Genomic DNA, 13153 nt, shown 5'->3' with positions numbered 1-13153 from the left:
AACTGAACAAATAATCTGTGTCAGCAGCCTGAGCCCGGAGCTATTCCTATCCATAGGGGCCATCACCTGCATCCCTCCCTCCATCCCTCACACAATAGCGCGTTACATCTGCTTATCCTATCCCCAGAAGACGAGACGTATCAGTCACATCTATACACACATATAGATATATTACACGGCGCTATGAGGCAGCGAGCGCTGCAGGAAGTGTACGGAGCGCCGTAAGCGCTCATTTCGCCTGCTGCCCGCACACGAGTCTTGCAGTTCCCGTATCTACTATAAAATGGCGGTTAGTACCTCAGAAAATTAGCGCGCTCACCGCCCGATTCAAAAATAAACAGCCAGCTACGCGGAGAGGCGGAGCGATCTCCACGCTTATAACGGCTGAAGAAAAAAATCCCGCCAGTGACTGGCAACAACTGGTTACCGCCTACCGCTTCTCATTTGAAGTAATAAAAGCCGAGCCCCCTACTGCTCATTGGTCAGCTGAGAGAAAGTAGGCGGAGACACAACTAAGAGGGCTGGCCGTAGTAAATCACCCGTGACGTAGCCGGGCGTGTCACGCCCATCTAGGGTCCGGTTGTAGGTGGTTTGCTCTGGGCGGTGGGCGTGTCTTGTGGAATTTGTAAACTAGATTCCACCAATGAGAAGGCGTCTCTGAAGAACGAACCAGGATTGGAGAGGGGGGAGACTGTAGTTGTGCGGAAAGCGGTTGTTAGGCTCCAGTCACTGCGCTTCCTCCACAGCCGTCGGTTTCTCATCCAGCTCCAGGGCGAGGCCATTACCCACAGATCACAATGCCCAAGAGAAAGGTGAGCGATCCCTCCGCGCGTATCGCACTCCCGCGCTCTGCTCGTCTTCTATCTTCTGCCGGCGTCTCCGTCGCGATCTTCCCGCTCCGTGCAGCTGCTGCGTTATTGTCACCAGATGCGCGGTGTCACCCCCCGCTTTGCCCGCGCCTTCCCTTCCTCTTGGGAATCCTTTCTATACAGCCCGCTATGCCTGCGGGGCTCTTTGGTTGGGGGTGGGGTCGTCTCCTCATCCATATTTTTCCATTATTGGCCATGCTCAATGACGGCTAATGGAAAGAGTGGAGAAGTGTGACGTCCATGTTTGTAGAGCTCGGATGACTGGTGGCACAGCAGCCGTGTGGAGACTGTGGGCCTGTGCCTGCAGGGAGCCTGGGGGGAGCCCATAGCTGTCCCTGCTCTCTGCGCCTCTGTTACCCGCAGCCCATGACTGGAAATACGGAAAATTTCTATACTGGCTATCCCTATAGGGCACAGCCCAGTTTGGTACCTTATATAGTGGTTAACCCCCTCCCAGTTTAGTACCGTCTATACTGGTTAACCCCTTTCCCAGTTTGGTACCTTCTATACTGGTTAACCCCTTTCCCAGTTTGGTATCTTCTATACTCATTAACCCCTTTCCCAGTTTGGTACCTTCTATACTGGTTAACCCCTTTCCCAGTTTGGTATCTTCTATACTCATTAACCCCCTCCCAGTTTGGTACCTTCTATACTGGTTAACCCCTTTCCCAGTTTGGTATCTTCTATACTCATTAACCCCCTCCCAGTTTGGTACCTTCTATACTGGTTAAACCCTTTACCAGTTTGGTACCTTCTACACTTGTTAACCCCCTCCCAGTTTGGTACCTTCTATACTCGTTAACCGCCTCCCAGTTTAGTCCCTTAATACTCGTTAACACCCTCCCAGTTAATACCTTCTATACTGGTTAACCCTTCCCAGTTACTACCGTCTTTACTGGGTAACCCCTTTCCCAGTCTGGTACCTTCTATACTTGTTAACCCCCTCCCAGTTTGGTACCCTCTATACTGGTAAATGGTACGTTTACACGGAACGATTATTGTTCGAATTTTCGCAATAACGATCGTATAATTGTTCCATGTAAACACAGCAAACGATCAAGCGACGAGCGAGAAATTGTTCATTTTGATCTTTCAACGTGTTCTCAAATCGTCGTTGGCTAAAAATTTGCAGATCGCTTCGCGTAAACAGTCTTTTAAAGATTCACCCTGTGTGAAAGATGGGCTTAAGCGATCTTAAAAATGATTGCAATAACGATTTTTCTTACAAATATTCTAACGATTTATTCGTCTAAACGCTAATCGTCAAATCGTTAAACAATCGATTGGGCAAATTTTCGCCTCATGTAAACGCAGCATTACTCTTCCCAGTTTAGTACTGGTACCTTCTATACTAGTTAACCCTTTACAGGGCACAGCCCAGTTTGGAGCCTATTTGTTTTTTTTTTCATCTCTGTGTTTCTAAAGTCTTAACTCTCTATACAGATTTCTACTAGGGGCGGGTAGAGTTTTTGTGTTGGGGGCAATTTTTGGCCACATATAATGCATTGTTTTACTTATTTGGGGGGTGGGGGTGGAAAAACAGGAATTCCGAGATCAGGTTTCATTCGTGCTTTTTAGCATGGCCACCGTGAGGGATAAAGGACATGTTAATGTGTTGCTTTTTTATGCAATGTTATCCTACTTGTGCACAGTACAAACACTTCTAGGCTATCATTTCTTTTGTGTTGCCACAGTTATACAGTCAGTATGGCCTTAGGGTTATTGTTAGGCCTTCATCTGCCACAGCAACCCATTGGCACCTCACTGTCAGGCTTTAGGGTTGCTTATGGGGTAAAAGAGGGAACCAAATGACTCTTTGTAATACTTAGATGCATTGACTGCAGGATCTAAGGGGTTAAACCACAAGGATCGACAATATCCGATCCTGGCTGTTAGAGTGGGGTGTTGACTCTTTAAAACAGTCGTCGCTCACAAGTGATGGCGTGGGCACAGGTCCTATGCTGGCACCATCACTTTCAAATAAATATATATATATATATATATACACACACACACACATTTTTTACCATGCCTTAAACAAAGAAGATTTTTGGAAGGAAAAAGGCCACTGGGTCCATCTAGTCTGCCCTATTAGTATTTCCTTTCTTGTTATCTTAGGATAGATATATTTTTATCCCAGGCAGGTTTACATTCACTTATTGTAGATTTACCAACCACATCTGCTGGGAGTTTGTTCCAAGAATCTACTACTCTTTTGGTAAAGTAATATTTTCTGATCTTTCCCCCAACTAACCTTACATCCTGTCCCTTTGTTCTTGTGTTCAGTTTCTTATTAAAAACTCATCCCTCCTAAACCTTATTTAGTCCTTTTAAAGGCAACCAATTGGAATATTTGTGCTTATTATGCTCCCAGGCAAGGAGTATAGATCTTGTAGACCGGTCTCCTACCTTGCCGGGGGTTGCTTGCTCTGTAGCTTTATATCCGATAAAACGTGCGGTGCAGGGGAAAACCATGAACTATCTGGGCGGTGTCCGGGTCGTGACTAGTCAGGGCTCTTTGACCGTCTGCATGGTCTGTGGGGGTGATTGACAGGTAAAGTGGCCCGTTAGAGGCCACTTTGCCTGTCAATCATCCCCACAGAGCATGCTGACAGGCAGAGAGCAGTGACTAGTCACTGCCCAGATAGTTCATGGCTTTCCCTCTGCACCACATGCTGGAATAAAGCAACGTTCTAACGAAATATAAAGCTACCGAGCAAGCAAGACCCGGCTTGGTAGGAGACCTGTCTACAAGATCTGTACACCTTCCCTGGGAGCTTAATCAGCACAAATGTTCTGATTGGTTTCCCTAAACATATTTAAAATTTTAGATCAGTCACCCATGATACTGCACATTGCACACTTACCTTTGTTAGTGTCGTTTGCAGAAAAATGGTTTTAAACATTATTGCCACCATGATGTCCCCAAGGCGGGATTCTCTCCTGTTGAGCCCCCCCCCCCCCCTCTCTCTGCCTCGGTTTGGCGCATGTTTCACTACAATCGGGCCGCCAACCCAATTACAGGATAACATCACCGGAAAGAGGGGACTCAATGGCAGTGAATGCTACTAGTGCGAGCGTCACCCATGAAAACACAGGTCACAGTATCACTTTAAGTCTTTCTTGTTTTTTTTACTTTATACCATAAAATGTATTCTGATAATTTTTCATAATCGGACACCTGTAATGTACTCCTGTATTACAGTGGTTAAAAGATGAAACTCGCACATATTATTGTTTCCAACGTATTCTAGGCACTTAGAAACTTAGGCATACGGCCTTTAACAGTTCTTAACTAATCTACATTGTTTAACTAGATTTGCAATTAAAAAAAAATTCCCCAAGTTGTGTTTTTGAATAGCTTTGCCGCAGCGTACTCATTGAAACATATTTAAGTGGTCTTTGAAAATCTAACAATTTGACACTGAACAGTTGGCACACGTGCTAGAGAAGAGATGAAATGCTCTCTTTTGTTAACCAGACTGTTTGAACCTCAGGCCATAACGTCTGTCACCCTTTTATTTTTGTGCCTAAAATCCATCGCTACCTATTGCAGGCTTTATTTTACCTTTTGGATTTTAAGGTTCAAAGCATAAAACTATTTTCATATATTTAATATTTTCTTTAGCCAGCTAGTTTAAAGCTAGCATTTTAAAGCACGACCTGCCAACCACCTAGAATACTGATAAATACGGCTTTCCTCTACTCCCTGACATTTATTATATGTCTGAAATGCCATTTTATAGCGCAGATGGGCCCGATGCGCGTTAATGTATTCGCAAAGACTGCTTCTGGGAATATTTACATCAGGCCCATCTACGTTGCTTGCAACCCAAACCAGGAGTGGATTGAAAACACAGAAAGGATCTGTTCACACAATGTTGAAATTGAGTGGATGGCCGTCATTTAATGGCAAATATTTGCTGGTATTTTAAAACAACGGCTGTTGTATTGAAATAATGGCCGTTATTTACTGTTATATGGCGGCCATCCACTCAATTTCAACATTGTATGAACAGATCCTTTCTGTGTTTTCAATCCACTCCTGGTTTTGGTTGCAATATGAGGAGAAATATACGTAGTGTGAACCCAGCCTAAAAAGTGATGCAAATTACGCTTTTCAGTACAAGTCAAAACTAGGAAAAGTGCTAAGGAAGTGACCCGAACGTACTCAATAGCCAACTATGTACCCGGCATTAAAATAAACCCAAGCATAATAAATCCAAGCATACAGCGGCTAATAAGTATGAGAAGACTTGAGATTTTTTAATGGAAGTAAATTACAAATCTAACTTTCTAACACCAGTTGATTTGAAAGAAAAAGATTTTCACAGGACAACCCCTTTACCTATCGGCTGTCGGTAGCACATGCTCCGTGTTAAGTGATAGTACAGGGAAACTGTATCTCACACGTTCGGTTGACCTTCTTTAGACTGCTCAAACCTTCCAGATGGACATGTATCAGTATTTTGACTGATTCTTTTTCAGATTTTTCTTATTGTTAGTAAATAAAGACGACGTAAACGGATTGTGTTCTACAGTTGCAATTATTAGCATTAGACCTTGTGCCCTGTATTTGGTGACATCACTCACTTGCATAGACTTTGAATGATGGGGCAGTGGACACGCTGGACAGACGCCTCATTTACACAAGATACACAGATCCCTTGTTCTCCAGATCAATGAGGTGGTCCGAATTCTACCGATCTAGCCTCACCATTTTTGCATTGGATTTGTGGTTGTGCATTACCCTCTTTCATACATTGTTTTTCTATGTTTTTGGAATACTTTTTTTGGAGCACCACAGGTTGACACGTAGGGGACTCCCAACCTCTAGTAGCTGTTAGAGACCGTGTCAGCATGTCACATGTATAATTGCCATTTCACTAATAGTTGTAGTTAGTTTTTATGTTATATTAGTAATGTAACGGCTTCTGATAATTTGTTATTCATCTAAATTACTGTATGTCGTAATCATATCAAGGTTATTTCTACCCACTTCTGTGTAAAAAAATAAAATAAAAAATAAGGCATCACTTGTGAGTTGGCACATACCAAAGTAGAGTCACGTGTAGCATTCACACTTTCAGGTATATTCCTTTTTACTCTTTAAATAGTCAATTGAAACAAAGGATCCAGCTCTGGGCTTTTCCAGCTAGCTGAGTGTGTGATTGTTCGTTGTATACCATATTCTTTTCATTGTTTTATGGGATGGCAACATTTTCAGCACATGCTTAAAAACAGCTGAAGTGTAGGCAACTTTTAGCATCTGCTTTTGGCCTTTATAGTTTTGGATTGCAAGCAGTTGCTTTTTTTGCTTATATATCCAATGATATAATATTCTCCTGGCGCGTAGTACAGTGATTTAAACATACGTACGTTGTGTGTTCAGAAGGCTGGCTGTGTGACAAGACAAAAGAGCCAAATGGTAAGTTCCTTAGCCTCTTAATTCTTAATGCACAATAGGAAAGATTTATTAATACCGTTGTAGGGACAGGTGTGAAAAGTGGACGTTAATTTGAGTCACGTCCGAGGCATATGGTTTAACACGCCACGTGGCTCAAAAGCGGCTGATGCTAAGAGACATTGTGAGCTGGGCACAGATTTTAGACCACATGTGAGATGTAAAATTAAGAAGAAGTAACGCCCGGTGTTGCAAAACAACGGCCGCTACTTATGATCATTCTCATTAATAACACCTGTTGTTTTGCAACAACAGCCGCTATTTGCCCTTATTTTTACCTAGCCTTACTCATAGCTTTCTTTAGAACTTAGTTCTGTTATTGCACAGCTGCCGGTAACCAACTACTTCCTTCTATCGTAACAGACGGACAAGCATGCGAGGTGTCCTTAGCCGTCCCAGACGGTAGGATAACCATGGCACATGCCAGCTTCTTTTTCGTGGTACATTGACAAATCCACAAGGGTTTTTATTTCTCAAAATTAAACTTAGTTCTTGAAGAAATAATTCAATCTATATGAATCCATCGTTAACAGCTAAATAAGACTGATGGGCCTTGGTCTCCGATATGAAAAAGCAAGGCAAATAAATATGTGACGGCAGAGAAGACAACCAGCAAAATGTTGAATACAGCAATGTATTTGAATAAAGCAATTGAGATAAAATAAGGGCGTGGTGCCCATGCTGTATTACAGCCCCATGCAGAAGTATGTAAAGGTTTTTTCAATCTCCTAGGATGACTAGCACTAAACAATATATAGCATATATAATATGGCATGAACAGAGACTAACATAGAAATAATATCAATAGTCCCACACTGTATAAACTTTAAATGCACAGGAGCACCAACACCCTCCGGAGCGCTGCAATCGCAATATCACAATATAGCAAAAAAGAAAGAAAACTGACTGACCACAAAGTGATGCATGTTATCTTTAGAATTTTTCATGTTGTTTATTTTTTGATATTTCCATGATATTCAATAACAGAATAATAATTAAATATAATTAGGGATGGTTCGGACGGGGTTCGGACGAATCCGATGCCGAGCGTTCGGGTTCATCCGAACCTCGGCGGGTTCGGACCATCCCTAAATATAATTATTATGATGATGTTGATGAAAAGTAATGAAAAAGCCAGATCTTACTCAGCATAGCTCTGTCCCAGCGCTACGTTACAGGGTCCACGCCTTTACCCATGCACAAAATTGGATGTTTGGAAACTGAACGTAGTTACTAGTACTAGTGTTTACTGCTTAAGGCTGGGTTCACACACTGTATACTTCAGGCAGTATTTGGTCCTCATGTCAGGTCCTCATAGCAACCAAAACCAGGAGTGGATTGAAAACACAGAAAGGCTCTGTTCACACAATGTTGAAATTGAGTGGATGGCCGTCATATAACGGTAAATAACTGCCATTATTTCAATATAACAGCCGTTGTTTTAAAATAACAGCAAAAATTTGCCATTAAATGACGGCCATCCACTCAATTACAACATTATGTGAACATAGCCTTTCTGTGTTTTCAATCCACTCCTGGTTTTGGTTGCTATACAGCCTCACAAATACAGCCTCAAATATACATAGTGTGAACCCAGCCATAAAGTGTATGAGCCTGGTGTGGTCCACATTGTAGTATACAGCTATGTTCACACACCATCAAAATGAATTGAGTGCTGACTACACCTGCATGGTGTTCTGCATTCATTCTGGGGACAATTTAGTCACTTTTCCCGGGTTCGGTGGAGGTCCAAGCTAAACTACGAATGTAATATGTTTATTGGAAAAAAGTCTAAATCTTTGATGTTCTTGTATTGCAGTCTCCAGAAGGTGCTGAAGCCAAGGATGCTGGCAAAGTAACCAAGCAGGAGGTAAGCCTATTTTCTTACCTGGGAATTTGGTAACAGATATCTTCCACCTCAATTTGCCTTGATTAAAGAGTTTTCCAAAGGGGTATTCTGTCAATTTTTATTTTTACATTTCTTTAATTAAGTTATCCTTTTTTAAATAGCTTTATTAAAAGGGTTATTCGGAATAATAAAAAAAACACAACAAGCAAAAACAGCACCACACCTGTCCTCAGGCTGTGTGTGGTATTACAATTCATCTACATTTACATAAATTAAATTGAACATGAAAAAAGCGGCCATGATTTTCTAAGCCTAGATAACCCCTTTAAAGAAAATGTGTGTGTGTGTGTAAGTGTTTTTTCTTTGTCTTTTTTTTTTTTACATTGACCAGTAGCAGAGGAGAGCAATATTGTCTTTGTGCTGCCATCAATGGCTGTGTTGGAAACTGCAGGGTCCCAGTACAGTTACACATCACTAGCACTGCTGTGCCTTGCCTGATGTTTGTTCTAATGCATGTTAGCGCTAGAATAAACATTTACACACTGGGAAGCTGTCTGTGTCAGTAGTGTCGCAGCTTCCGCACATTGTAGTAAAGCGATCAGGGATAAAGGTCATCCACCGCGCTTATTCTGCTAAAAGGTGCCACATTTGCAGCGTTACAGACAGACAGCTTCCCTAAGTGTAATGGTGCGTTTACACTGAGGGATTTATCTGACAGATTTTTGAAGCCAAAGCCAGGAACAGACTATAAACAGAGAACAGGCCATAAAGGAAAGACTGAGATTTCTCCTCTTTCCAAATCCATTTCTGGCTTTGGCTTCAAAAATCTGTCAGATAAATCTGTCTGTGTAAACGCACCAATGATCTGTTGTAATGCTCACTTGTATTAGACTAGACATCAGGGTATGCTCAGTCTCACTAGTGATATATAACATTGTCAGGTCCAGGGATGTGTGTGTGTGTGCGCGTGTGTGTGTGTGTGTGGGTGTATAAATTTTTGTTAATTAAGTTATATATTTTATTAAAGAATTAAAAGAAAAAAAATGACAAATGTTTTTCGCCATAATACACCTTTTAATATAACCACTTTTACTATGAATTAGTCAAATATAAACCATTGTGATAAGTTTTTTAATGGAATTATTGAAATAATACAGATTTATGCTTTTTTTATTTTTTTAGCCAACTAGAAGATCAGCAAGATTGTCAGCAGTAAGTATTTATTTTCAATATTTTACATTAAAATCTCTGCCCAGTACACGCTTAAATTGTTGGAAATTAGTTAAAAAAATGAAAGGCCTTTTACACAGGACAATTATAGGGCAAAAAATCTCTGTCTATCCTTTGTTTGGAAACCAAGCTTAGCAAATGTGGTGGGAAAGCTTTCGGAGCATAGGCTGAAGGTTTCTACATGGCCCCATTAACTCGGCTTATGCCATTTAGAGACATTCTTTATTAAAACGACACTGTACCCACCACCCAGCCAACCAGTACCATCTGTTTGATGAGAGTAAGTCCTTCCCGGTCATTTATAATACTCTCTGTGCCTTGCTTAGGGTAAAAAAATTATCTTTCAATCTGCAGTAGTCAATGTGGCGTGTCCTATAGTGCCTGTGCCCTAGGCCTGAGACGCCTCCCCTTTCTTCCTACCCTACCTCCTCATCATTAGGAACGTTCCTGGCAGGATTTCTCCTATTCATTGCGTGTCTAAACGGTACACATGTGCCTCTTCAGATCGTTACACTGTTTAGACAAGTGATGAATAGGAGAAATCCTGCCCAGGGGCGTTTCTAATGATGAGGAAGAAAGCAGAGGCGTAATAGGCCTAGGGCACAGACACTGTAGGCCACACCATATTGACTGCTGCAGATTTAAAAAAAAAAAAAATTTTCCCCTTAATAAGGCATTGGGCACATTTTAAAAGACACGACCGGGAAGAACTTATTGCCATTAAATGGACGGTACCAGCGGTTGGGGGAGTGGGTTGGTGGATACAGTGTCACTTTAATTACCCTAACAGACATCTTTGAACCCATGAGGAGCTCATATGTAGTGTGTTTACATTTTTTATTTATCTATTTTTATTTTACTTTGTGTACAGTACCTAGGTTTTGGTTTAGCTCTATTAGTTTTGTGCTTATTGTCCTTAATCTTCATTTTGGGACTTTGGAGACAGTTACTAGAGTTATGGTGTTAAGTTGCCGTATTTTCAACCTACAATGGTTGTCCTATAAGAGATTATTTTTATGTGACCACTGCACTGTGATGATTCCATAGCGTACATTTTACTTAAATATATTCTTGTTTTTATAGAAACCTGCCCCTCCTAAAACTGAAGCCAAACCAAAAAAAGCTGCAGCCAAGGTAATCATCTATATTCTGCTTAGTTATTTGTATTCTCTGTTCTATATTGCCCTGTATGCAAAGTTCTCAAGAGCGATCTGCCCAAAGAATTTAAAATCTCAATTCATCGGGGGGATTGCGCATTGTGCTTAAGAAATCACATGGGGAGAGGCGGAGCATCAAGAGCAACCCGCCGCACAGACTCTGCATGAAAGTCCTCGCCTAATTCTGTAGTGTTCGCATAAACTCTTAGAGACAGGATTGTGTTGAGTAACAGATTTGGAGAAGGGTTCAAAAACATTGCTGCTACACTTAATGTTCCCAAGAACACAGTGGCCTCAATAATTTTTTTAATGGATAAAGTTTGAAACCAAGAGTACTCCATTTAGTGCTCACCAAACCACCAAACTAAGTAATCAGGAGAGAAGGACCTTGGTAACAGGTGAGCAAGATCCCAATGGGTCTTGATTCAGTATTGAGCGCAGAATGATGTACAATAAATACTGCTTTGTTTGCTAAGGGCCCGTTTACACTAAGGAATCTCTGCACCGATTCCGTAGGGTGAATGGGTCCTTAGATTGGAATAACCATTTAATCCATTTGTAGACCTTTTCATTATTGTAATATACGGAAATTGAGTTTTTACTTCTTTTTTTTTCTCTCTTACTTTCACAAAGAAGGAGCCAGGAACAAAGGGCAACAAAGGTGCTAAAGGGAAGAAGGAAGAAAAACAAGAAGCTGGAAAGGAAGGTACTGCTCCCTCTGAAAATGGTGAAAATAGAGCTGATGAGGTACATTTCACAGATTGAATCAGTGGTGGTGTTTTCTATACAGTCGTACAACCATTGATTTGCATGTTCATAATGCTTTTTTTATTGACCGAAATGTTATTACAGATTCGCATCTCTCGCTCAACTGTTAATGTTTCCACATCCAGAGGTGCCATGCCCAGCACACTGTCAATAAAAGGGCAGATTGAAACAGTGAAAGTTAAGGGTACGGTAGATCGCTAATTTTTTGTGTGCAGTGCATAGAAAGCTAGTGGTGTGGTGCTTATTCTGTGTTGAAAATAATGGAAGCTTTCAGGTAAGGCTTCTTGGGTTTGTAAATCTTGACTTTAAGTTGAACAGAAGTATTCTTAGCCTAAAAACAGGTCTTTTCACATATTCCATTTTCTGCAGGTTTTTTTTTATTTATAGAAAAACACATTAGTTGAGTAGAGAAGGGTTGGGGTCTGTGTCAGCTCTCTTCAGACCATTCTAATTGTTCTCCTTGTTTTTTCATCTCCTAGGCACAGAAAACTGAAGTGGTCGACGACAAAGAATGAAATGGTCATGGAAATTTTTCGTTGATTTTGCGTACCTCTTGAAGAACTTTAAGAAAAAACAATATTTTTCTCAAGTATTTTGTAAATGCTAATTTTTTTAGGACAACGGTAGTTTAACTTTTACATATATATAATGTACATGAACATTTTCTTCTACATATTCATGCTTTGCTGATTCTGATTTTTCTCATTGTCTGCAAGTTTTCAACAAATTTCAAAACTTTAGCATTTAGTGGGTATGTTTGAGGCTGTTTTGCATATCTACTTTTTTTGCTTTTAAGAAAACAAACTAAAAAAAAAAATCTTGTGCATATAGTGATGTTTTTTTTACTGTGCATTTCTGAAATTTTCCATGGCATTTTCTATAGCAATAATTAGTGGTGCTTTTGTACTTAAGGTTTTGTGGTTTTGAAAATGACAATTGTTGTGACCATCTGCTGTTTTAAATTTTTTTTTGTTTTTCATTTAAGGTAAAAATAAAAAGGTATCCCCTTTTTAATTGTGGTTTTAAAGTATTCCTATTGTTTTTAAACATCTTTTAAAAACCTGCATGGTCTTATAAAATCTCTTTAGGAGTGGTAACAAGGCAATTTAGTGCTGTCTTTGCTGTTATTGAGTCCCTTTTAAAGCGACTCTGTACCCACAATCTGTCCCCCCCAAGCCAATTGTACCTTCAGATAGCTGCTTTTAATCCAAGATCTGTCCTGGGGTCCGTTCAGCAGGGGATGCAGTTATTGTCATAAAAACAACTTTTAATCCGGCAGCACTGTGTCTAACGGCCGGGGCTTACATTTGTATATGCATTAGGCTGGCACCACCTCTTCATCCTTCCTCCCCACCCTTCTTCATCTTTAGGAATGATCCAGGAACATTTACTGCGGTTTGAGGTTTGCACAGGTGTATTAAGGATCCAGCCCATGTGCCGGGCTGATACAGGTGGGGAATAGGAAGCAATCTGCCTGGAGCATTCCTAATGAGAAGGAGAGTGGGGAGGAAGGACAGAGAGGTGGTGCCAGCCTAATGCATAAACAAATGTAAGCCCCGGGCGTTAGACACAGCACTGCAGGATTAAAAGTTGTTTTTATGACAATAACTGCATCCCCTGCTTAACGGACCCCAGGACAGATCTTGGATTAAAAGCAGCTATCTGAAGGTACAAGTGGTTTGGGGGGTCAGATTGTGGGTACAGAGTCGCTTTAATGTGCACCGAAATTTCTTAATACATTTCAGGGGTGGGATCAAGTTTAGTCTATATTAACACATAAGGGGAGATTTATTAAAAGGCTAAAATGCCTTTTTTA

The 13153-nt window shown here is 40.9% G+C and overlaps 1 protein-coding gene across 4 annotated transcripts; it reads left to right on the top strand.

Annotated features, from left to right (window-relative positions):
• The first annotated feature begins 520 nt into the window (after positions 1-520).
• Positions 521-12351, top strand: HMGN3 (high mobility group nucleosomal binding domain 3). Of its 4 annotated transcripts, none has more exons than XM_069974678.1 (6): positions 521-812; positions 8153-8203; positions 9365-9394; positions 10496-10546; positions 11206-11316; positions 11422-11810. In XM_069974678.1, exons 1-6 carry the CDS (start codon positions 798-800, stop codon positions 11536-11538), a joined length of 375 nt encoding a protein of 124 aa, XP_069830779.1. In that variant the 5' UTR covers positions 521-797; the 3' UTR covers positions 11539-11810. The 4 variants fall into 4 exon arrangements, with proteins under 4 accessions (XP_069830779.1, XP_069830781.1, XP_069830778.1 ...); XM_069974680.1 differs by lacking the exon at positions 11422-11810 and adding an exon at positions 11817-12351 and having other exon boundaries at positions 558-812; XM_069974677.1 differs by having other exon boundaries at positions 561-812; positions 11203-11316.
• The last annotated feature ends 802 nt before the right edge of the window (positions 12352-13153 follow it).

This window comes from Dendropsophus ebraccatus, chromosome 6 (genome assembly GCF_027789765.1).
Source record: "Dendropsophus ebraccatus isolate aDenEbr1 chromosome 6, aDenEbr1.pat, whole genome shotgun sequence".
Taxonomy (NCBI): domain Eukaryota; kingdom Metazoa; phylum Chordata; class Amphibia; order Anura; family Hylidae; genus Dendropsophus; species Dendropsophus ebraccatus.
This window is presented reverse-complemented; position numbering and strand designations above follow the sequence as displayed.